The sequence below is a fragment of the Geotrypetes seraphini genome, chromosome 3 (genome assembly GCF_902459505.1).
Source record: "Geotrypetes seraphini chromosome 3, aGeoSer1.1, whole genome shotgun sequence".
NCBI classification, from domain to species: Eukaryota; Metazoa; Chordata; class Amphibia; order Gymnophiona; family Dermophiidae; genus Geotrypetes; species Geotrypetes seraphini.
Window position 1 is genome coordinate 195,072,469 of NC_047086.1, and position 26,380 is coordinate 195,098,848.

The 26,380-nt window shown below is 43.4% G+C and overlaps 1 protein-coding gene across 3 annotated transcripts in view; it reads right to left on the bottom strand.

Annotated features, from left to right (window-relative positions):
• ESPL1 (extra spindle pole bodies like 1, separase) overlaps positions 1-26,380 on the bottom strand; it is a 370,011-nt gene that overhangs the window by 133,898 nt on the left and 209,733 nt on the right. For all 3 annotated transcript variants that reach the window (XM_033938043.1, XM_033938045.1, XM_033938044.1), the window contains exons 19-20: positions 18,436-18,880; positions 12,959-13,114 (exon numbers count right to left, since the gene is read on the bottom strand). In XM_033938043.1, coding sequence (XP_033793934.1) covers positions 12,959-13,114; positions 18,436-18,880 — 601 coding nt within the window. The remainder of the gene's footprint in view (positions 1-12,958; positions 13,115-18,435; positions 18,881-26,380) is intronic.

Consider the following 26,380-nt stretch of genomic DNA (forward strand, 5'->3'; position numbering starts at 1 on the left):
TGAAGAGTTTTAGCGATTACTTTGTAATTCGATTTGGATGGGCAGAAGATAGAGGTTATGATAGGTAGGGGAAGATATGGAGAGTTGAAAGGGGGGGAAATTGTAGGACAAGATCTACAGCAGAGTTCTACAGCAGATTGCAACCATAGCAGGAAGTGTTTTACCTTAGGGTACATGTAAACACGAGAGCTATCAAGAAGAAATTACCTATGACCTGTTGATAGAAACGGAGGCAGATAAAAGCCAAATGGACAATCCAGTCTGCCTATCCGCAGCAACCTTTATCTCTTCCTCTCTCTAAGAAATCCCATGTGCCTATTCCAGGCTTTCTTTAATTCAGACACAATGTCTCCGCCACCTCTTCCAGGAGACTGTTCCATACATCTACCACCCTTTCTGTAAAAAAGTATTTCTTTAGATTACTCCTCAGCCTATCACTTCTTAACTTCATCCTATGCCCTCTCATTCCAGAGCTTCATTTCAAATGAACGATTCGACTTATGTGCATTTACATCACGTAGGTATTTAAACATCTCTATCATATCTCCCCTCTTCCACTTTTCCTCCAAAGTATACAGATTGAGATCTTTAAGTCTGTCCCCATACGCCTTATGAGAAAGACCATACACCATTTTAGTAGTCTTCTTTTGGACCGACTCCATCCTTATATCTTTTTGAAGGTATGGTCTCCAGAATTGTACACAATATTCTAAATGAGGTCTCACCAAAGTGTATACAGGGGCATCAATACCTCCTTTTTCCTACTGGCCATACCTCTCCCTATGCACCCTAGCATCCTTCTAGCTTTCGCAATCAATTTTTCAACTTGTTTGGCCACCTTGAGATCATCACAATCACACCCAAGTCCCGCTCTTCTGACGTTCACATAAGGTCTTCACCCCCTAAACTATACCATTCCCTCAGGGTTTTTGCAGCCCAAATGCATGACCTTGCATTTCTTAGCATTACATTTTAGCTGCCAAATTTCAGACCATTCTTCAAGCTTTGCCAGGTCTTTCTTTATGTTATTCACACCATCCTGGGTGTCTACTCTATTGCAAATTTTGGTATAATCCGCAAAGAGGCAAATCTTACCTAACAGCCCTGCAGCAATATCATTTATAAAAATGTTAACAGGCCCAAGAACAGAACCTTGAGGCACCCCACTGGTAATATCCCTCCTCAGAGCGCTCTCCATTGATCACTACCCTCTGTCGCCTTCAACTCAACTAGTTCTTGACCCAGCCCGTCACTTTGGGACCCATTCCAAGAGCATTTAGTTTATTTATTAGATGTCTGTGTGGAACACTGTGAAAGGCTTTGCTAAAATCTAAATATACCACCATCTAGCGCACTCCCTCTATCCAATTCTCTGGTCACCCAGTCAAAAATTGATGAGATTTGTCTGACAAGACCTATCTCTAGTGAATCCATGTTGCCTCCTGTCCTGTAATCCCCAGGATTCCACAAATTTCACCAATCTATTTTTAAAAAACATTTCCATTAATTTGCTTACCACAGAAGTCAGACTTACTGACCTGTAATTCCCTACTTCTACTTCTTCCTTACTTCCACTTTTGTGGAGAGGAACTACATCTGCCCTTCTCCAGTCCTCCGGTACCACACCCAACTTAGAGACTCATTGAAAAGATCAGTCAGCAGAGCCACCAGAACTTCCCTAAATTCCTTCAACACCCTTGGATGTACACTATCTGGCCCCATTACTTTGTCTACCTTTATTTTAGCTAGCTCTTCACCAACACAACTCTCTTAAAATCGATTCTTATTCATGTTTGTCTTCTGCGGTCCGGCTCCCGGCGTTTCAGCCATGGACACAGAAAAGAAATATTAAGCAATTCAACCTTTTCTTTATCAGCTTCAACATATTTCTACCCTTCACCTTGAATCCCACAATGCCACTTTCGCACTTCTTCCTATCACTAATATCTAAAAAATGTCTTGTCGCCCCATTTTACTGTCAGCTATTTTCTCTTCCATTCACATCTTCGCTTTCCTGACTATACGACCAGCCTCAACTTTTCTACATATTTTTGCCTGTCTTCCTCTTTCTGCGATTTTGAAGTTTATGAAAGCTAACCTCTCATTCCTTACCTTCTCAGCTACTACTTTTGAGAACCAAAGCAGCCTTCTTTTCCTCTTTTACTTACTTGCCTCAGAAAAAGGTTTCTCTCTCTTAAAGTTACTCCTTTCAGCTTTGCCCACTGCATTTCCATTCCTTCCAGCTGTTCCCATCCAAACAATTCCTTGATGTAATCCCCGATCCGCACAAAGTGATGTAGAAAGCCTGTGTGAGACACTTTTGAACTACATTTTTTAGCAACCTGGAAAGTTTTTCTTTTACAAGCTAAACTGAAGAATTCTTTCACACACCGGCTGTAGCAGCTTGTGCCTTGCTATCTGCAAGAATCATGTATCCTTTTCAAATTATAAACCTCCTGGCCTCTGCAAAATCTCGTTTCTATCCCCTGCTGAGAGGACACTTCAAGGCCCTGTGGCCATTATTTGTTTGTGCCGTGACATTATCAGTGCTAAACAACACATGCAGGACTGCTCAACATAAGCCAGGCATCCAGAAGGCCATAAACCCATTTTTAAAAACCCAGAGGGAAGAAGGGGGAGAAGATGGGGGCCTGCATACCCATGTGAAGATAAGAAAACTTTAAAAACACAGGCTGGACATTTGCTGCCTGTCTTTGATGTGAGCCATGGGAACCAGGCGTGAATGCCACTCCTGCATCTTTGTTTCAATTTCCTGCACAAGACTGTTTACAAGGACACCATCCTGAAGACTTACAGTGCTGTAAAACCCACAAGTCAGCATCCAAGAGGCGATAAGAACTCCAGATATGGAGGCTTATTTGAAGGTAAAAAGTTCAACTGCCCCAATGCTCTTGTCCTGGCCACCCCCAGAGAGGGAGGGGAGGAGGGTGATGGAGGTGTGGACTGAGGGTGGGTTAGATAGGTAAGCATTTATGTACCAATAGGGAATAGGGTGGTACATGACCAGAATTAGGGGATGTGCCTCTTAGAACAAAAAAAAAAAACTCTGTATAAAACTCCATGCAGACACAGGAAGCGTTAAGAGAGAGACCCAGGTATACCAGCAAGGATCTGCTAGCCCCTGCATGGGATAATTGGCATAGGTTCCACTCTTCATTGCATATTCTGAACCGACAATATAATATTCTTTCTGATATGTCTCTGCTGCTGTAATTTTGTAAGTTTTATATACTAACAACAAACACAGTCTATTTTGGAAAATACAATGCTGTCTCAGTCATTACTTCAGTGGTGACCCCGATGTGAATTTCACGTGCATGCCTGATTAACAGACCTTTTATTTTTCAGATAAACTTCAAAATTTCGGAGAAACACACCCAGGGGGACAGTGGTATGTACTGGGTGGAAAGGTGCTCCTATGCAAAGGCGTAATAAATGCGTAAATAGTCGTGTAGAGACCATACGGGGATATAACGCTGTACAAACTGTAAGTGCATTCTTCATCATGTTCCACAGAAGCAAGTCCATTTTGTGGATGTACAGGGACAGGCAGTGAATCATCATGAGGAACAAGCCTAATAGCAGAATCCAGAGTAGGATATATAATTTTGTGCTTAGTTTTAACTGAGAATCCATTTGCGTTCACAAGGCAAAAGTAGCAATCATTAATATGGTCTAGCAGTTCCCTCCATATCATTGGGATTGCAAATTACTTTGCTGCCTTTCGTTGATTGAGCCAGTCACAAAGTCCGTTAGAACAACTGGTACAGATATGTGGAGCCCAAGACTTATCCTGGTCACCCAGTGGGCAGCCAAAGTACAATTTGTCTACCTTCTTCAGATTTACAATAATTGGGCGATGCTGTGCTTTCGTCGTGAATGAACCACAGACGTAACAAACTATCTGGATTAGTACAATATCTTGGCATGATAAAGACTGATATTAATCACTGTCTGTAGTATAGAAAAAAAAAAAAGACAACAGTCATTAACCCTCCTTATACGTTTATCCTATAAACGCATGATATATCATTCAATTAACGTTTATAATTATATATAATGAACCTCATTACAAAAATGTGACATGCTAATGAAAAACTAAACACAGATTTGAAATCAGCATGAAAAATATTACAAAACCCATCCAACATTAACTCTGATGAAAATGTGTTGACCTGTGAAATCATGTACATAAAAATAAGAGTGGAAAAGTCCTAAAAAGATGGTGCCCAAATATATTCAGCTAACGGCTCACCGAGACCAGCAGCAGCATCAGGAGCCCCTCTCCAGCAGGGCACCTGATCAGTTACACCCCTCCCCCGATCCAGCAGGGGAGAACACTTTGAAAGAAGCGGTGCTAACGGCTCACCAAGAAAAGCAGCAGCATCAGGAGCCCCTCTCCAGCAGGGCACCTGATCAGTTACACCCCTCCCCCGATCCAGCAGGGGAGAACACTTTGAAAGAAGCGGTGCTAACGGCTCACCGAGACCAGCAGCAGCATCAGGAGCCCCTCTCCAGCAGGGCACCTGATCAGTTACACCCCTCCCCCATTCCAGCAGGAGAGAACACTTTGAAAGAAGCGGTGCTAATGGCTCACCAAGACCAGCAGCAGAATCAGGAGCCCCTCTCCAGCAGGGCACCTGATCAGTTACACCCCTCCCCCGATCCAGCAGGGGAGAACACTTTGAAAGAAGTGGTGCTAACGGCTCACCGAGACCAGCAGCAGCATCAGGAGCCCCTCTCCAGCAGGGCACCTGATCAGTTACACCCCTCCCCCATTCCAGCAGGGGAGAACACTTTGAAAGAAGCGGTGCTAACGGCTCACCAAGACCAGCAGCAGCATCAGGAGCCCCTCTCCAGCAGGGCACCTGATCAGTTACACCCCTCCCCCGATCCAGCAGGGGAGAACACTTTGAAAGAAGCGGTGCTAACGGCTCACCAAGAAAAGCAGCAGCATCAGGAGCCCCTCTCCAGCAGGGCACCTGATCAGTTACACCCCTCCCCCGATCCAGCAGGGGAGAACACTTTGAAAGAAGCGGTGCTAACGGCTCACCGAGACCAGCAGCAGCATCAGGAGCCCCTCTCCAGCAGGGCACCTGATCAGTTACACCCCTCCCCCGATCCAGCAGGGGAGAACACTTTGAAAGAAGCGGTGCTAACGGCTCACCAAGAAAAGCAGCAGCATCAGGAGCCCCTCTCCAGCAGGGCACCTGATCAGTTACACCCCTCCCCCGATCCAGCAGGAGAGAACACTTTAAATATATATTTTTTTATTTTTCTGTTGATACTTATTTTTTATCTCTATTTTTTATTTATTTTACTTATTTATTTTTAATTCTATCTTTAAATTTATTTATTCATTACTTGGTGGAATATTCATTTCTATCTCTATCTTTATATTTTATCTTTATTTTTCATAAATTGTCTCTTCAGGTACTTTAGTTAGATTGTGAGCCTTTGGGACAGGACAGTTAGGGAATTTCCAAGTACCTATCTTATTTATTTTTATTTATTGTATCTTTTAATGCATTCATTTTTGTAAACCGCTTAGAAACCTCACGGTTATTAGCGGTATATAAGAATTAAATTAAATTAAATTAAACAATTAATTGTCCCAGGTGTATTAAACTAGAAACAGATAAGTGAATATGCACATACTGGTATAATTATCACCATAATCTTTGACATTACTTAGTGCTCAGAGAACTGTCTTTTGCTTATGAGACCGATGGGTAAGCCCACTACTGACACAGCTCAAATTCTCAATCATTGCACTACAGTTAATATGCTAGACCTTTTGGTAACTTTAAATCACTTGTTTTCAATAACTTTAAATCTCCAACTAGTTAAATAAACAGACTTAGCTTTTAAGTGAAGGGGTTCAATGGGTTCTGACGCGTTTCGCCATGCTGTCTCAAAGAACCCACATCAACACCGGCACAACTCTGCTCCCACCATGTCTGTACTAACTTAGCTGCTTAGGTCTTAGAGAGAGCAGCTAAGTTAGTACAGGCATGGTGGGGGCAGTTTTGTGCCGGTGTTGAAGCGGGATCTCTGAGGCAGCATGAGGCTGGGAGAGATGGAACGAAAGTATTAAGTCTTGAGGAACCAAGCCGTTAAGTGCAGAGACTTGAGGTTGGGATGAAGCAGAGAACCCCGACTGAGTAAGCAGACAAGGAAAAACAGGCAGAGGAAGAGGCTCCCTGGAACTGAGTTGCAACAGCAGGGAGAACCACAGCTGTAGGGGCCACCAAGGAGCTATCAGAATCATGGTGGCATGCGAAGACTTGAGCTTGACGAGAGTCTTCAGAATCAAAGGGAATGGAGGGAACGCATACAGGAACTCGTCCGTCCAATCCAGAAGGAAGGCATCCGCCTCGATCCTGAGGGGAGTGTAAATCCTGGAGCAAAAGCAGGGCAACTTGTGATTGTGGGAGGACGCGAACAGATCGACATCCGGAGTCCCCTAATGAGAAAACATCTGACGCAGGGTTATGGAGTGGAGAGATCACTCGTGCGGCTGCAGAAGACGACTTAACTTGTCAGCCAGACAGTTCCGCCGGCCCTGAATATAGACAGCATGAATGAAAATGTTGCGGCGAACGGCCCAATCCCAGAGCTGCAGCGCCTCCTGGCACAGGGACCTGGACCCCGTGCCCCCCTGCTTGTTGATATAATACATAGCGACTTGGTTGTCCGTGCGAACCAGCATCACTCTGTCACGAAGCAGATGACAAAAAGCCTTCAGGAGGAAAATTGCACGAAGCTCCAGAAACATTGTTGGGACAAAGGCGGTCAGCCCGGGACCAAAGACCCTGTGTGCGCAGACCATCCAAATGAGCCCCCCAAGCATAGGTCGACAAGTCCATTGTGGGGACATTCTGCAGAGGAGTATGGAACAGAAAACCTCTGGAAAGATTGAAAGAGAGCGTCCACCAACGGAGAGACTTCCTCAACAAAGGAGTCACGACAATGCGTCGAGAGAGAGGATCTCGAACCTGATTCCACTGGGATGCCAGAGTCCATTGAGGAATACGGAGGTGAAATCTGGCAAAAGGAGTCACGTGACCCGTGGAGGCCATGTGACCTAGGAGGACCATCATGAGCCAAGCCAGCGCCGAGTGCAGATGGGACACCATTCGGCATAAACGGATAAGGGCCTCCCGACAAGGCCGAAGCAAGAAGGAGTGGAGATGCACCATGTCCAGGACAGCTCCGATGAACTCGAGAGACTGGGACGGGCAGAGGTGGGACTTTGGAAAGTTCACCTCGAAGCCAAGACTTTGAAGGAGCAAGATCGTCTGCTCTGTCGCTCGTAGGACTTCGTTGCGAGAGGACGCCTTGATCAACCAGTCGTCGAAGTAGGGAAACACCTGCAGGCCACGGAGGCGCAGGGCTGCAGCCACCAAAACCAGACATTTCGTGAAGACCCTCTGAGAGGCCGCCAGGCCGAAGGGAAGAACACGATACTGTAGATGGAGATCCCCCACCCGGAATCTCAAATACCGGCAAGAGGCAGGGTGTATCAGAATGTGCGTGTACGCCTCCTTGAGGTCCAGGGAGCACAGCCAGTTCCCCTCGTCCAAGAGGGGATACAACGTGGGAAGGGTGAGCATTCTGAATCGTTCCCAGATTAGAAACTTGTTCATAGCATGGAGGTCCAGGATTGGACACAGATCCCCCGTCTTCTTGGGTACTAGAAAGTACCGGGAGTAAAATCCGGAGTTCTACTGTTCCATGGGAACCTCCTCGACTGCGCGAAGAAGGGCCTGAGCTTCCTGAAGAAGGAAAGGAAGCCGAGACTGAGCAGAAGGAAACTCTCTTGGAGGCAGGTCCGGGGGTTTGCGACTGAAGGGGAGTGAGTACCTCTCCTTGATGATAGACAGCACCCAACTGTCGGTGGTAAGATTTTCCCACTGGGCATAGAAATGATGGAGATGACCCCCGATGGGGAAGGGGGAAGGCTCCAGAAGGAAGGTAGCCCGAAGGCTGATGGTTGAATTTTAGGCAGCTGTTGCTGCTGCTGCGGAGGCCGTTTCGAAGGAGGCCTAGAGAAAGCAGGAATGGATTTCAGTGGATACCTCCGGAGAAGAATTTTATATTTGCGAGCTGGAGGGGCCCTAGGTTTAAGTTTCACCAGGGATGCAAAGGACCACTCGTGGTCTGAGAGGCACTTCGTGGCTGCCTCAATGGACTCGAAGAGCTCATGACCCACACACGGGAGATTGGCAAGACAATCCTGTAGATTCAGATCCATATCCACAAGTCGGAGCCAGCAAGGCGACGCATAGCAATTGCAAAGGCTGTGACTTTCGAGGACAATTCAAAGGCCTCGTAAGAGGCCTGAAACATATACAGGCGGAGCTGGGAGAGGGTCTCCACAAGGAGACGAAACTCCTGATGCCGAGGCTCCAGCATGACCTCCCGGAACGAGCAGAGGGCATCAATACAGAACCGAAGGTAGGACATGAAGAAGAAACTATAATTAAGGATACGGTTCGCCATCATCGAGTTCGGATAAAGATGGCGACCAAATTTATTGTACGGCCCTCCCTGCCAGGAGGGATGGCAGCATATACTTTCGAGGGATTAGACTTCTTCAATGAAGACTGAAGCACCAAGAATTGGTGGGAAAGCTGAGCACCCTCAAACCCCTTAACCGGGGTAGTCCGGTAACGGGACTCCAACTTGGAGGAGATGGCAGTGACAGCATAAGGTGACTCCAGGTTCTGGAGGAACATTTGCCGAAGAACCTGATGCAATGGAAGGTGAAGAGCCTCACGAGGCATATGGTCAACTCCCAGTTCCGCCAGGTATTCATGAGTAAAGCGGGAGTCAGACTGAAGAGTCAAGTTCAGAGCTTTGCCCATGTCAGAGATGAAACGAGAAAAGGAGGAGGTCCGATAAGAGGAAGCATCCTTCAGGAGAGACTCCGACCGAGATCGGGGCACAGCCGAGAACAAGGGAAAAACCTCCCTGGAATAGTAAGCCGGAGTCTGAGTCCCGTGAACATGAGACTGAAGAAGTTCGACTAAGGCGCATAGGGGACGTCGAAGAACGGCCCCGCGCCAAATGGACCGGGGAAGACTCCAGAGTCCAAGGAAATCGCTGAGAGCGCCTCGGAGAAGACGGGGCATAGGAAAAATCCCCAACAGGCTTCGAAGCAGTTCCCTTAGAAGCCGACAAACTCCTCGATGGGGAACACACACTAGAGTCCAATTCGAGGACAAGCGTGTGCGTAGACTGTCTCGAGGTTGGAGACCTGCCCCGACCGAGCAGGGAAGACTGGGGCTTTTTAGAAGAGGAAAGCCTCGCCCCAGTAGCGGGGGAAACACGGGCCCCCGGCTGGGACTCTCAAAAAGTCCCAAGCGCCTCAGGGGAGGAAGAATCGCTCGAGGGAACCCGACGAGTCTTGTGTGCAATGCTTCGAGAAATGAAGGAATGCTCAAGCTGGACAGACCGCGACTGGGTCGAGACCGAGGCCACAGGCGGTCGGGACTAGTTGGCTCACCACTGAGGAAAGCTGTGTGGTAATGATAGCCTTAAGCATGTCCTCTAACATAGGCACTGAGACCAAAGGAAGGTGGGTCGGAGGTTCAGCAGTATGCTCCTTCGAGGGCGACCTCGAGGAAGAGTATTCCCTACGTGAGGAGGCACACTTAGAGTGATGTCTCGAAGGCGCTGATGAGGCGGCGCTAATATGAGACTCCGAGGAAGGCTTCTTTGCCGGCACACCTGAGGAGGAAAGAGGAGACTTACCCGAGGCCGGAGTAGCAGAAGAGGCCGAGGCCGACGGGGACTTCGAGGCCAAGGTCTTCGAGGCCCAGCCACCCAACAAGGGTGCCGAGGCTGAGCTCGAGGCTTGCCCCGCAGGATCCATGGGGCCAAAGAGTTGGAGGATTTTGGCCACCCTTCGACGAAGAGCCCACGGTTGTAGAGTCGCACAACAGGGACACGACTCAGTGCGGTGCTCAGCACCCAGGCACTCAACATACCAACAATGGGGGTCAGTGATGGAGATAACCAGGTTACAGTGATTACAGTTTTTAAAACCCGAATGAGGCCGGGACATAAGAAGAAGTATGGCTGCAGCCCCGTGAGGCCGGGCTGCCAGAGGAAGACCCAGAAACCCGGTCAAAAAATACAAATTGACTTGAAAAAATGAAAATAAAGACGCGAGCACAGCGACTTAAACGAAAATAATAAAGAAAGCCGCAGTGCAAGAGGGACAACGAGAATGCGCGCAGCAAGGGAGCAGTGCTTCTGGCTCCGTGGAAAACATTGAACTGAGGACACGCTGAGGAGACGCATGCCCTAAGCAGGGCGGGCCAATCGTAAGCTTGAAGGTCTACGAGCAAGTCTGTTTTCGAAAACATCCGCTAGGGGGCTCCGTTGATGACGTCACCCACATGTAGAGAATATGCTGCCTGCTTGTCTTGGGATAAATCCTTTTCAAGAATAGATATTTTCATTTCAAGTCAGCAAGTTACACAAGCCTCCATAGATTCAATTATTTTGTCTGATCATGGGGGTATGTGGATTGAATTTAAACTTGCTAAGCAGGATGATGGCAGATCTTTATGGAGATTCGATAATACATTGCTAGCGGATTCAAATTTTCTTGAAGAATTTCAGTTAAATATGAATGAATTTTTTCAAATTAATACTTCAAAAGAAATCTCAGTGGAAACCTTATGGGATGTTTTTAAGGCTACCATGAGAGGTCAAATTATTTCATATTCAGCATATGTTAGGAAGCAGCTTAAAAAATTATTTTCTAATTTGGAACAGGAAATTAAGATTTTGGAGTCAAAATTGATTGAAAAACGGGAACCACTCTACAGGCTCTTTTAAAAGTAAAATGTAAATATAATGAGATATCTTCACAATTTGTAAGGAAAGATTTATTTTCTCGACAGACCATGTATTATGGAAGCTCAAATAAGGGCGGGAAGATTATTGGCAAATTATCTCAAAGAAAAGGAGGTCAAAAATTATTACAATAAAAGATGAAAAAGATGATACTCATTCTCAAATTGGACCTATTTTAAAGCAATTCTTAAATTTTTATAAAGCTCTGTATTCTTCCGAGCCTTATTCAGATAAAGAAAAAGATGGTTTAGGGAAGTCAAGTAGATATGGAACAGAAAAAAGCTTGATGCTCCTGACCTGAAAATAAGCCAAGATAAGCCCGAAAGCCCAAAAAGAAACACTGTAAAAATCTTTTTAAAAAATTACCGAAATGAAGGGAAAAAAATGAAGAAACTAAAGGAAAAATGTGAAAGGGAAGTCACTGAAACTAGAAAAGAATGATTCACTGGAAAAAAACCACACCTAAACACCACGGGAAACTGAGAAGTGATGGTTCCATGAACAAACCTTGGGTGGGAAGGCACTGGCGCATGCAAAATACATGTGGTCTCAAGACTTTTCAGTCTTTTAAAGTGACAGCACACTTTTACACTATCTGTTCTGGCTCCATGGATGGCGTCACTCATATGTGAGAATATGCTGCCAGCTTGTCCTAGGATAATACCCCTTTTTCCTAAGTCCATAAGGAGAAGAGGCAAAAGCCTGCCACACCACCAGAGTGTGTTTTGAAATGGCAGCATTTCCCAAGCTGAGCACATTTAATGAGATGCTACTTGGACCATTTCTTCAAGGTTCTCTTGATTGTCCAGGGTCTTCCTAGACTATTGCCCAAGCTCATTCCTCCTCCTCACAAGTATAGCTAAAATTTCCTGCATCATTACTTGTTTGGCTTGGTGCTACCACTGGCACTCATCGTCCATTCACCATAGGCTTTGCAAGCTTCCTTACTCCAGGCAGAGTCTTGCTAGGCTTGCTGCTCCTTCTGTTCTATTTTCCTCAACTTTATTAACTGCCTTCTGACTTCCAAGGCATTCTGGATGCTCCTCAATAGTAGGAAAGGTCAATACAATGGAATGGGGAGAAACTGATACCATCAGGATTTTCACTCCTAAGGTCACAAGCCCAGTGTTAACCGAGTCCAAGCCCATTTGTTGCACCTTTTGAAGGGACTCTGATCCCTAAGTTGACCAGCCTGCATAGGTCCTCTAGTCTACCATCAGCTGTAGGATTGCCCATGACCTTACACGGGGTGACAAAATCAGGTCCATCTCCATTTGACAGCAGAGTAGCATAAACTCCTTGACCAATCTGATTCAGCTCTGGCCTGAAGTCCAAGGAGAATCAGTAGCACTGCTAGCGATATCCGAAGCCTCCACCCTCAAGTGCTGGAACTGGAGTGTGAAAAAAACCCCAAATTGTGTGTTTGTGACAATGATCCATCATACAGATCTGCTGGTCTGACATGGCAACAGCAATCCTCCAAGGTGCCAGATCCCAAGCACCATGTGCAGCGAGAGCTGTTGTGTTACTATTAGAACAGTAAAGAAAGCCAATACATGATCTCTGACATTGGTCCATCACCATAATAACCAAACCTATCACATTGCTATTTAAACAAATATTTATCTCCCCCAATTACCTAAACGTTGCACCCCTCATGTATTAGTGCTCTTCAACCCACAGCCAAAAGCAGAGAAGTGATTCAGTCTTTCTAGGGGTATGCTAATTTTTGCAAGTGTTCACCATCAGGTCCAAACTTTGTGATGTTTGAGACAGCTACTGAGGAAAGGCAAAAGCATGATCCTGCATCTACTCCATTAAAAATGACTGATCCCATAAAGGTCAAAGTTCCAAAGTCTTAGATGCACACAAAGTTTTCTTCCTTGTTTTATATTACACAAAATAAAGCATTGATATATAGGACCTTTTCAAGCTTAGGATAGAGCTGTTCTAATTTACACATTTTGCTAAGGGAACTTAAAAAAACAAACAAAGCTATCTTAGGACAGAATTGAAGCCGATGGAGAGAAGTAACAAATATCTAGCAATTTGAAAGGTCACTTACAGACAGACTCCAGGGCAGAAGAGAGAGGCTGCATGTTGAGAGCATTTGTGTCATTCCCTTTATTCACAGGTCCCAGGGTCCAGTTCTCTAGCTCTAAGCCAGAGTCTCGTCTCAGAACTTCACATTCCCCATCCACTCTTGCTTTTGTCTTGCTACCTGTTTAAACAAAAAAAGGCAGCACATCTAGTTATGAGCAATAGAAATTCAGCAGCATATTCATATACCAAAAACTTGTGAATCATGGGAATCGGAAGCAATATCCAACAAGGATATTCCAGGTACAGTTCTACAGCACTGTATGATAGTACTACATGAAAAGTTCTGCACAAATATCTAACCCTAATTTGTGCTTGGGGCAGTCAAAAGACTTGCACCAAGAGGATGACAGCAGAAGGGACCTAAGGTTGTAGTTGTATTCTAATCACTGCATTACCATCAGTACTACAACTGGGCAATAGACTACAACCATTCACACATCCATAACTAGGCACAGAGCAAAGCCTGCAATGCACTACTAGGCTTCACTTAACTCTTGATATTCCAGTATGGGTTTCCTGCCTTTTGTGGCTGAAGAATGCAGATTCAAGATTTGGTGCACCCAACACCAGATATGATTGAGCCCTTCATGACTACAGCATGAGTGAAAAAGGAGTTGCTTACCTGCTTACTGGGTTTGCATCAACAGGATTAATCAGGCACATGTGATATTCAGTTGCATCGACAGGCTTAGTATGCAGAGTTCTCATGTAGCAGCTGTTCCATAGTCCCCTCAGGCCATGACAGAGCTCCAACATTAGCCCTCCAGCAGGAGTCTATGGAGAACCCTTGCTAGAGATAAGCAATATAATATGTTTTGAGGTATCGCCCAGGAACAAATTTGTATCGCTTTCTGGCAAAGCAGGCAAGACCCTGTGCTGCCTTGTTTGTTCACGTAGTACATGGCTACTTGGTCTGTTTGAATGAGTACTACTTGATTGAAGAGGTGATCCAGGAACGTGCATAGATTTCAGATTGCTTGGAGCTCGAGAAGATTGATGTAGAGAGTTTTTTCGTGGGTCTCTAACTGCCTTTGCTGTCCACGTGAACCTCCCCAGCAGAGCATGGAAGCAGCCACCTCTTTGGACAACAGTCATGTCCATAAGTGCCCCAATGAACTCTAGAACCTGCAAGTGAGATTTTTCACAATTGACTGCAAAGCTGAGAATTTCTAGAAAATGTTCAGTGGAATTCATGGCCAGTTGAGCAGCTTGAGGTGTCAGGGCCTTGATCAACCAGTTATCCAGAGAAGGAAAACATGAAAGCCACAAGAGCACTGCAGCCACAACTAAGCATTCTGTGAATACTCTTTGAGTGCCAAAGCCAGTCCAAATGGAAGTGGTGTATTCCTACTTGAAAGTGAAGATATTTCCTGTGGACTGGGAATGTGTGTGTAGGCTTCTTTGAAGTCTAGAGAACAAAGCCAACCGTTCCCAGACAAACCATTCAAAATTTTCCTACACTAAATATTTGTCAAGAGCACAGAGGTCTAGAACTGGATTGAGTCCTCTGGTCTTTTTTGGTATCAAAAAGCATTTGAATAGAACCATTGACCCTTCTCCTGCAAGGGAACTTGTTCTAATGCATTGAGCAGAAGAAGATCTGAGAGCTCCTGTTGGAGGGTCTTCTGTTGGTAGTTGAAAATTGATTATCTTGGATGATTTGAAGTTTTATTCTGGAATCAGAGGGCATAACCCTGTCTCACTATTTATAGAACCCAAAGATCGGTTGTTATAAGGATCCATCATTTATAAAAGTGAGTGATATGGCCTCCTATAGGTTAAGTGTGAGGGAGAGACTGGGACATCTTTGTGTTTGTATTCTAGAGGATGTAGATAGTTGAATGTATCTTCTCTTGCTGTAATAAGAGGAATGTCTAAGTGTATAAAACCTCTTAGATGTTTGAGATTTGGAAGATTCTGAGGATAAGGTGACCGTAGTGTCTTTATCCCTCTTAATTTTGTATATAATCTCAAACAAAGGAACTATGATTTCTCCTAATTAAATATATTTTATTCTCATATCATAATACTCGTATCAGTATGTATCATTCTTAATAAATATACATATTCTCAATAAATAAACACACAATATAACAAATCATTCACACAACACATATTGCAGAACCCTCCTTATGTAGGTAGATCATTGCAAAAAGTTCATCTGCATCCCTCATCCAAAAGGGATAAAAATGAACAGCAACTGTCCTTATCTTCAAATCAATTGATGTTATATAGATTCCATAACTCCAAATATATCATATGATCCATGTAGCTATTTCATCTGAATATTATATTCATCTGAATGTGGCAAATTGCACAGATTGACACAGTTCAGTGTTTTGCCAAATCGGCATCTTCAGGAGCTTAAGATGGTCAAGGCTCCACTAATATCATTCTACAACAGATAATATTCTACAACAGATGAATATTAAAGTTTCACATAATCAATAAATAATCCCACTAATTACTCAACCACTACACACACACACATTAATAAATATACATCAAAATACCTCAATAATCTTCAAAACATTCATAACAGCAGCATTTAAAAGATGAAATATTCAAACCAGGATCATTTCTTAGTTCAACGGCTATAGGATCAATTTCCTCTAAACTTTCCATTTCCTGTTACCCATTATATACTTAAGTCTAATTGTCATTAATCACAGGAGATTATTCAACCCTCAGGGTCCTCTCCCAGACATGAAATATTGGCCAAACATTCTTGTACATTGGCATTCAGGTCAGACCAAAGCTATGCTCATCTTCTCATGGCTATAGATACTGCTGATGTTCTTGATGTGACATCAAATGCATCAAAGACTGAGCATGCCTTAAATTACGCCTTTTAAGGAGATCGGTGATATGTTAAAAAGACTCAAAATGTTCTTTAGGTATGTATGGTTCATGAGAGTTTCTGAACCAGAGACTTCAAATAGAATGTCATTTAAAAGTTATAGCTGAGAATTCTACTACACAGCATAGAACTTTGGAAAATTCTATGATCAAATTTGTCCAGAGTTCTACCCTCTCATCCAGGTGGGTTACTGGCCTAGGTTCTGGATGGAGTTAATTTTCTTTAGCGCAGATTCTACCAGCAGTACTGATGTTGCAGTTGAGGTCCACAAACCCTGGACAGGGCTGTACTCTGTCTAATTTATGAGGTGCTGCTGGGATTGGAAGTGGTGTTTTAAAGTTCTTAAACATTGCTTCTTTCATTAAATTATGAAAGGGCAGTTTTAAACAGTCTTTTGGCCACCGTTTGTAATCCATGCATCCATCAACTCCACTCTTAGTTCTGCTTCGGACTCCATTTTAATGGTCCACCTACCTGATGAAAGTTGTAAAAGACAAACTTTCAGGTGGAGACCTGCGAGATGGGTGGTGGTGGAGGAGATGGATCCAATGGCATTCCATACGACTTCTGTAGACAGTTCTGGATACTCCAAAGAAGAGTGCTGTGACAGGTTGGAGTCATACCCCTCGATGTCATGCCTTAGAGATGGTGAATGTAAAGGACTTTTGAGGTGATTGAGGTAAGCTCAGAAAAGAATGTCATGGGGAACGTCAATTGTATCGATGGGGACTGTTCTCTGAAGGTTCAACATCAAGCAGATGAGTGTCCTGAATAAGTATGCATGCTCTCTAGAACAGTGGTTCCCAACCCTGTCCTGGAGGAACACCAGGCCAATTGGGTTTTCAGGCTAGCCCTAATGAATATGCATGAAGCAAATTTGCATGCCTATCACTTCCATCATATGCAAATCTCTCTCATGCATATTCATTAGGGCTAGCCTGAAAACCCGATTGGCCTGGTGTTCCTCCAGGACAGGGTTGGGAATCACTGCTCTAGAAGACAAACGTCCTCTTGATGTTGAGCGTCAACGAAGCGGAGTTTGAGACTGAGTCCTTGATGGTCACTGTGGCCGTTGTTCAGACTGGGATGATGTGGAATCTGTGGAAGCTGGTACCTGCACCATGTATGACCAGCATCACAGCCAAATCTTTGCACCAGTTCTTTTATCTGATCTTGTAAAGACGGTGCAAGTACCAATGTTATAGTCACTTTGGAGGGCACAGACTGCTCTTGGTGTAGAGGCTTTTGTGACCTCGATGTTGCAGCACACCTCTGAGGAGACACCAATTGTATAGATGGCAACCTAGCCTGTGTATCTATGCTTTGAATACGTCAATGGTGTAGGCTCTTTAGACAACTCAAGAGATGTACTTAGAGGGAGAAGGATGTTTGTGCTTCTTAGCCTTTTTATGAGCTCCCCCCCTCCCGAAGGCAAAGGAGACAAAGTAGTCGTTTGAGGCATCAATGCTCTCGGTGTCTATTTTGAAGGTGGTCAACAAGCGTCGGCATTGGAATTAGCAGAGAGTCGATGTTCCTGGTGTCCCAAAAATGTTTTTGTATTGGATTTGTCTGGCTTTTAGCAACCTTTTCTGAAGTTTGGAACAGAGGGTGTAGGAAATATCATGGTGTTCTAGACCCAGGCACTGTACACACCAGTTGTGTGGGTCATTGCCAAAATAGTCCAATTACATTGGGTGCACTGCTTAAAGCCGCTTGGAGCCTTGGATATGGAGAGGAGCAAAGCTGATGCGAGGTCAAAGGACTCAGTGGTCCAGGAAAGTCAAATAAATGTTGAGCAGAAAATCAACACTCCTGGCCTGAAAACAGGCCTACAAACAAGAGAAACCAAAGAAAAGAAGAGAAGACTTCTTTTAATAAGGTGGCCAAAACAAAGAAAAGCAAGTGCTTTAACTTGCACAATAAAATTTGTGCTGCTGGTTTGCACATTTCATTTGCCTTTCTTTGTTTTGGTCTTACAACAAAAGAAACCAGGAGAATAATCCCTACACACACGAAAAAAACAACAACAAAAACAGATGGAGTAGGGATGGGCAATGAACTTTCACAGATGAAGTCAGAAATTGTAGTTTATTATGAAAGCACCGTGTGCAATCTCATAAGACCCAATTTACAGTATATTTTCAGAAAACAGAACAGTACTGTTTGGCAGGGATCATAAAATCTGTAATAAATAGTGATGAAATTCTGAATCTATAGTGTTATGCTTCAATTTGGTCTGAAGACAGACCATCTGGTGTTGCTTAAAGAAACTATTAATACCAGCTTCAAGCTGAAATCCAAATCAGAGTGCTGGAAGCTAAGAACCTGTTCAGACCAAACTGAATCATAACACTACAGTCTCAGTAGAGTTCCACAATTACATATTACAGATTTTATGATCTGAGGCAGGCGGTATTCCACCAAAATACAGTGCCTTGTCATGTCTTCTGAGATTACACGCGATGTTTTCACAATAAACTACAATTTGACTCATCTGTGAAGGTTCATTATCCATCCCTATTCTGTCTCCCTTACAAGAGATCCACAAATTACCTTTTCTTGCAAGGGAAAAAACTTACTTGTCACTATTTCTTCATCTGATCCCCGCAAAACCTCAAAACTCATCTCCAGATCTTCTCCCCCTTCCTCAATGGTTCTTAGAAGCTCTACATCTTCATTTAGCAGATTTGTCTTCCCACGGGTACACTTTGATGACTTCACTAGCTTTTCTTTCCGAATACTACTACCAGATGCTTTTTTAGTGCTCTTCTGGCGCCTTCTAGGGACAGTTAAACTATCATCAGATGCAACGCTGTTCTGGATATTCTCTGCAGTCTTCACCTTGTCTTCTACAGAACTGTTCTCAGGTTTCCGAGCCTTTCTCAGACTTGATTTTGTGTTGATACCTTGATCTTCACTATTCCTGCTGGAGAAGTTTGCATCACCCCTAGCAGCAGAGTTTTCTCCCACAATGCCATTTTCTTCTGCATCAGGAACTTCTAGATCGTCATCACTGAACTTTACCTAAAAAGGATAAAGAGGCAAAAAAAAAATAAAATAAAGCATTAATAGATGTAATTTAGGGTAAAACTCTACAATTAGTCAATTGGATAGTGTACTATTAAGTTTTAACACTTAGGGCTCTTTTTACAAAGATGCGCTAGGGCCTTTACGCGCGCATTAAATTCCCGAACGAGCTAGCCACTACCATCTCCTTTTTAGGAGGCGGCAGATTTTCGGTAATTTTGTGCATGCGCTAAAAACCCTAGCACACCTTTGTAAAAGGAGCCCTTAGTTCTATGCTTTTCTGAAATTTAAATATCATATTTGTATTACTTGTACCTTGTAATATGAACTGTATGTTTTATAAGTGAAATGATATGTGGCAGTGTTAGCCCACTTTTCTGAAGGGGTTACCTTTGAAAGCTAAATCATATAATACATTTGAGTGTCCAATAAAAAAGGTACAGTATTACCTTATTTCCTTTGTTTTATTTCTAAATATTACCTTTTTTTTTTTTTAAATGTCAAAATAAAATTGTATTTCAATTTGTTGTAATCTACCCGATCAAAAGCCTTCTCTGCATCCAAGGACACAGAGAAGGCCGGATCATTTAATTCCTTTGTTAGATCTAACATGTTAAAAGCTAATCTAGTATTGTTAGAAGAGTGCCTCTGAGCAACAAAACCCGTTTGATGCATACCAATAATGTAAGGAAGAGCCTTAGCCAAACATAAAGCCAAAAGTTTAGCCAATAATTTCCCATCAACATTAATTAAAGAAATAGGCCTGTAATTTGAAACCAAAGTAGGATCTTTATTTGGCTTCGGCAAAACAATAGTTAATGATTCTGCCATAGTACCTGTAATGCAACCTTTATTTAGTTATTATAATAAATTTAAGGATGTGTGGGGACCTTTATTAAATTAAATTAAAGTAATGAATAAGTTACACTTTTCCCAATCTTAATACACATGTGGATTTGAGGGGGGGGGGGATTTCTTGTTTTTCCATTAAGAATATATAGATGATTGTCGTAAGATATTATTTTCATGTGGTATATATTAGTTGTATATGAATTTGGGAGGGAGGTGGGGGTTAAATCTTCTTGGTGTATGATATTGAAAATTTTTCAAGTGATGTATTATATTTGGTTGATATTTACTGTACACTTGATGTAAGTTTAAAAATGAATAAAGAAATTAAAAAAAATAAAATAAAATTTGTTGTAATCTGTTCTGTGTGGTCTGGACAAACCAAAGAGAATTGACCCCAAGGAATCCACAGAGAAGAAAGTCCAAGAGAAACCAAAAAAGCACTGTGGAGAGACAATGATCCTGAAATGGACTTTAATGAAAGTTCCAAATACACATAAAAATCCAAGTTCCAAATAAACAATCCACATAAAGAATATAAATCCACATACAAATCAAAAGGACCTAATTGGCTAGTGGCGCAGGACCCAACACGGTCCACGTTTCGACAAGATGTCTTCTTCAGGAATCCCTAAGATGATGAATACTTGAAGATGATGAATACGTGGAAAAACTGGTATGTGGAAAAATCAAACGCTGCTGGAACATAAAGCTCATGGTTAAATGAAACATTGGACTGGATGGCTCAAGTAAATTTTTAAAATAAGAAAATAAGTTTCCTCTTTTGGATGTAGCCTGAGTCCAGTCCGGGTTTTGGCTCTTTTATTCTGAAGTTGGGCTCCTTCCTTTGAGTATGTATACCTGGGTTTGCTTTTAGCCCTTTGAGTTCTTTACCTGTGATTGGCCCCGAGTCTATATTGAAGCATGCAAGCATTATGAATCAAGGTATGTAGTTAGAATTGGAGCGCTTCCCCTGTTATTATATTGAAATTGGGAGGGAATGCTAAGTTTTTAAATGGTCTTTCATATGTTTCGTAGATTTCCCCGCCCTGATGAAGTGATAGCGAAACGTGTCGGCTAAGGGGCAGAAATCATATATATAAAAACTAAGTTGGCTTTATATACATAAAGTACATTACATAGATGAAATAAGTAAAAAGAAAAAAATTGTTAAAACATCATAAATGCTAGGTTGGGATTAATGAGGATCTTACCACCATGAGTTATGCTACTTGGGTGGCTGTCTGAAAATCCCTGGATACCTAAGCATTGACGTATGCATAGTTAAGCTCACTATAATACTGGTTCTTTATCACTTGTGGAACTTATATATGAGCTGATTTGGTGAATTGATAAAGAGGAAAGAAGTTTGGAAAATGGCTCCATACATACATAGCAGTTAGGAACTTGCGATCTTCAAATAAGCAATTACTAATAATTTCATCGCACATGAACATGTCAGAGATGCAATTTTTGCAGTAAATGGACCTAAACATTGGAATCCATTACCACTGTCAATAAAACAGATAAAACTCAATTATTTAATAGATTGGGTTCTTAACATTTTTTATTATTTTCTACTCCACTTTTAAATTGCCAGTATCCTTTTATTTTGTATGTATTTCTCCCTATTGTATGCATATAACTTGTCGAACTTTAAATGAAATGCACTGTTTGTACTATCCTTAATTGTTGAGAAACGCCCAGAACTCTCGGGTGTGGCGGTATATAAAAATAAATTATTATTAAAAAATAATTTAAGTTGATAAGTTAAGAAAACTTAGACTTATCTTTTTGCTGATGCCTATTCTCAGGTATAAAATATATTGCTGGGTGGATCTTGAAGGACAGAAATTTTTTTTTTTTTTTAATATTATTTTTTTTTTTGGGGGGGGGGAATTATGTTTTGTGATGTCTTGTATTAAATGTTTTTTCTGTAAGCTGCCTTGAAGGTTTTCCCTAAGGTGGGATAGAAAGTTTAAAATAAACTTGGAAACAATTAGAACCTTTATTTCAATCTAGTTTTGGTACAACCTTCCCCAAAGATTTGGTGGGCTGTATTTTTATATCTGGGAAGAAAATTGGATTGTCTTTTAGACATGGGTGTAGATGAGAACCGATACTGTGTAGTGAATGAAAAGAATAAGCGTCTCTTAAATGTTGTAAATGCTTCTTAATGCCAGCAACAATGGATGAATCTGTTGCAGTAACAGTAAGATGCTTGAGCAACTGGGTATAGTATATGATGGGACATTGCAGGTGGTAAAAGTCTAATCAGACAAGACTCTTGTTGCTACATCAGAGGCAGACAAGACACAAATGTCATTTAACAGTAGTTATTTAGCATCTCTCCAGACAGGTATAGCTTCACTGATGGATAATAGCTCACTTTGTCCAGCAGGTGGAGACTGAGCTCCCTCTATCACACCAGTCTTTGCTCAGTCTCTCAGCAGGTGAAGGTGAGCTGTGCCAGTCTCCCCTTAATTAGGCCTGTTGGAATTTGTTTAGCACTCCTTGTCCCCGTTCTTGTGCCGAACTGAGCCTGGGGGAACCCTGTTTGGAGGCCCACCCGACCTCGGAGGTGTCACTCATGACAAGTTACGAGTTGAGTCCCTCCACCCATTTCCTCCACTTCCCATATTTTTGTAGAGGTGCCTCAGCTATAAGCCTTCCTACCAATACCAGGAAAAAATAGCTTAGAGAGCCAGTGGAGTCTGTTCTGAAAAAAAATCCTGAGACAGAGCCAGTCCGAAGGGATCCTTCTGTGCTTTGTAATTGACTGGTCCTTGGTGGATCAGGAAGTAGCCAAAATTGAGATGGGTGCTGCTTATCTCTCTGATGCTCTGTATGACCTGTTGCGAGCATTGGCTAAGTCCATGGCGTTTAAGGTGGCTGTACGTCGTACCTTGTGGCTTTGGGCTTGGTCAGCGGATGCAGCATCTAAGGCTAAGCTGACAAAATTTCCTTCAGGGGCCTTTTTTGTTTGGCGAGGATTTGGACAAGTTGGTCCAGACCTTGATGGACTCTAAGGTGCCTCATCTTCCTGAGGACCATGCCAACACGCCTGTGTGGGGTGGCATTGCTCGGGGAGTGTATGAGATTTCCGCAGATATCACCCAGGGCAGATACCGCCCCAGGGCCATTTCTTTCAATGCATGCAGTCCTTTTGGGGGGCTCCTCGATTGGGGAGCTCAGTGTCTTGGGTGCTCAGCTCAGGGACGCTGATCTCAGGAGGAGGTTTCTTGGTCGATCAATGTTCTGGAGACCAGAGCTACCCAGTTGGCATTGTTAGCATTCCAGAAGTTGACGGGCAAGTCTGTTCAGGTTCTCTTGGACTATGCCACAGCAGTGGCATATGTTAATTGTCAGGGTAGAACCAGGAGTCTGGTGGCGCAGAAGGCAGCTCTGCTCATGAGGTGGGGAGAGTCATCTTCTGGATATCTTGGCTTCCCACACCGCAGGGGTGGACAATATCCAGGCGGACTTCCTCAGTCATCATATGCTAGATCCCAGAGAGTGGTGTCTCAGTCCCGCAACCTTTGAGTTGATTGTACAGGCTTGGGGTCAGCTAGTCCTGGACCTGATGGCCACAAATGTCAACACCAAAGTGCCTCAGTTCTTCAGTCAGTGCAGGGATGTTCAGACCAAGGAGTTGGATGCTCTGGTGCAGCCCTGGCCGACGGCGGGTCTCCTGTATGTTTCCTTCGTGGCTGATGGTGGGCAGAGTAGTTCTTCACATTGCTCAGCACCCCGGCCATGTGATCCTGGTGGCTCCAGACTGGCCCAGGCACCCATGGTACATAGATCTGGTTCGTCTTCTGTTGGTAGATCCTCTTCCACTACGACTCTCGCCCGATCTTCTGCTCAGAGCCCCATTCCAGTGTTTGATCCAGGTCCTTTTTGTCTTATGGCTCTTGAGAGGGAACGCCTAGGTAGGAAAGGTTATTCAGATATAGTGATTTCCACTCTCTTGGGGTCTTGGAGGCTTTCTACTTCTTGGGCTTATGTGCGTGTTTGGCATAATTTTTGAAGCATGATGTGCTGCACTGGGGAGGAGTGTTTTCCTTTCACACTTTGCCTGATGGTCTAGATAGGGGCCAGGCCTGGTCTTCTCTCCAACTTCAGCTTTTGGCTTTGTCTGTGTTTTGCAGTTTGCTGCATGGTAAGCGTTTAACTTCTTTCCCAGACGTAGTTTGCTTTTTTGCTGGTGGCCAAATTGATTCGGTCTCCTATTCGGCATTTGATTTCAGCTTGGATCTCCATCTAGTCAAGTCCGTGCTTGTGCACCCTCCCCTTTTGAACCCCTGGTTCCTGCTTGTTAAAGGATCTAACTCTCAAGGAATTGTTCCTGTTGGCCATTAATTCTGCAAGATGAGTGAGTTGCAGGCTCTCTCTTGTAGGCCTCCCTTCCTGGAGTTTTCTAGGAAGCGGGTTGTGCTGCAGCCTGTTCCTTCCTTTCTGCCAAAGGTGGTCTCGCCTTTTCATGTCAACCAGTTCATGGTCCTCCCGGTTTTGGGTAGTGGGAGGGTTCTTCGGAACAGAGGCAGTTGTGCAAGCTGGATGTCCTTAGGGTCCTTCACTCTATGTTCAGTGGACCCAAGAGTTCTTGAAGTCAAATCATTTTTTGTCCTCTTGGCAGGTCCTCATAAGAGGGGTGCTTCCAAGGCTACCATTGCGCACTGGATCAGGAGACAATCGCTTCGGCGTATCTTCTTCAGAAAAAGCTTGTTTTGTAACTTCAAGGCTCATTCCACTCAGGGTCAGGCAGCTTCTTGGGCCGAGTCTTCTTTGGTGCCTCCAATGGATATCTGTAAGGCCGTAGTATTCAGTGAGTGTGTTCTGATGGCAGCCCTCCAGGGGTACCAACCATGATGGGTACTGCTTTGGTACGTCCCATCAGTGAAGCTATACTGGTCTGGAGATGTGCTATAAAATTATCTGCTAATTTTCTTTTAGACTCTCCAGACTTGTATAGCACCCCACCTTTTCTATCTGTCTGTGGTTCTTTCTGTTTTTTCACGAGAATATTTTGCCTGTTCTTCGGGTTCTAGTATTTTTCTAGAGCCGGGGAGATCAAAGAACAGCTGTGGAGACATTTTTACTGCAGGAGCTTGTTCTATGCACTTTCCAAAAGGATTCCTATGTGTTTAGTTTGTTACTCCTCTTCGGAGTGTTGTTACTATTAAATATTAGCACCATTTAGGTCTACTTGGCTATTTGGCAGACTGGTTTCATAGAGGGAGCTATAGCTATTAGGTACTACAACCAAAATTTGGCCTCAGTGTCTACCTGCTGGTCAAATGAGCTATTACTGATCAGTGAAGCTAAACCGGTCTGGAGAGTCTAAAAGAAAGAAAATTAGCAGATAAAAACCTAATTTTGCCTTAATTTAAATCCAAAAACAGCTTCTGCAGTTCTCTTTAATCACTGAATTCAGTTCCCAGTTGTCTAAGATGTGTTAAGTTTTTACCTATTGATACTTGTGTTTTACAGATTTTCCATCTAGTTGGAATAACCTGTTTAAGGCTAGTCATAATAACATGGGAACACAGTTTGTCCCCGTTGCCGCAGGCTGTGTCCCCAACCCATGGTTATCCGCAGGTAGCTGTTCCGTGTCACTGGTATGAATTTAGTGTAAACTGCCCTGAACAGGTTTTACACCCTTGGGAGGAAAGGGTTAAAATTTTAGATATTTAGAAAGTCAGCAGGAAACTGGCAGACCAATGGTCAGTGCCCAAGAGCAGCTGCAGATCTGTGCCCTGTCCAAGTCCTGCTTATCCAAAGTTGGGAAAATTTAAAATACATCTAATTAAAAAGAGAAAAAAACATGTTAAAAATTAACAGGATGCATTAAGATATCCTATCGAATAGTTGTGTCTAACAGTTTTCTAAAATCAAAATAAGAAGCCTCTAACAATTTTTCCAAACCATGTATTTAGTTTAGTGGCCTGAAATGAGAAGGTTCTCTCAAGGAACCTCTTTAACGACAAGATTTTAAGGAGGGATATGTAAACAAATGCACTCTACATATACTGTTGTTAGAGTAACTCAAGGAAAAGTGAGGAGCAAGATAATCTGGTAACATATCAAACACTGCTTTATAACAAATGCATGAAAACTTGAACAGAACTCTAGACTCCATCGGCAACCAATGGAGTTTTTGATAAAAAGGAGTAATATGCTCCCATTTTTTTAAAACCAAAAATGAGGCGAACAGCAGTATTCTGAACCAGTCTCAATTTTTTAAAGAATTTTCTTGTAAGCACCTAAGTATAGCACAGTTACTTACCATAACAGTTGTTTACCAAGGGACAGCAGGCAGCTATTCTCACATATGGGTGAGGTCATCCACAGAGCCCGAATGCGGACAGCCTTGCATGCAGACTTGCTTGTAGAAACGTAGAAGTTTTGAGTCAGCCACACCGCGTATGCGCGAGTGCCTTCCCACTCAGCGCAGGGCAAGTCTCCTCAGTTCAGATAGCTAGCAGAGAACCAAACAAGGGGAGGTGGGTGGGTTGTGAGAATAGCTGCCTGCTATCCCTGGATAACAACTGTTACGGTAAGTAACTGTGCTTTATCCCAGGACAAGCAGGCAGCCTATTCTCACATATGGGTGACCTCCAAGCTAACCAGAATGGGATGGTAGGA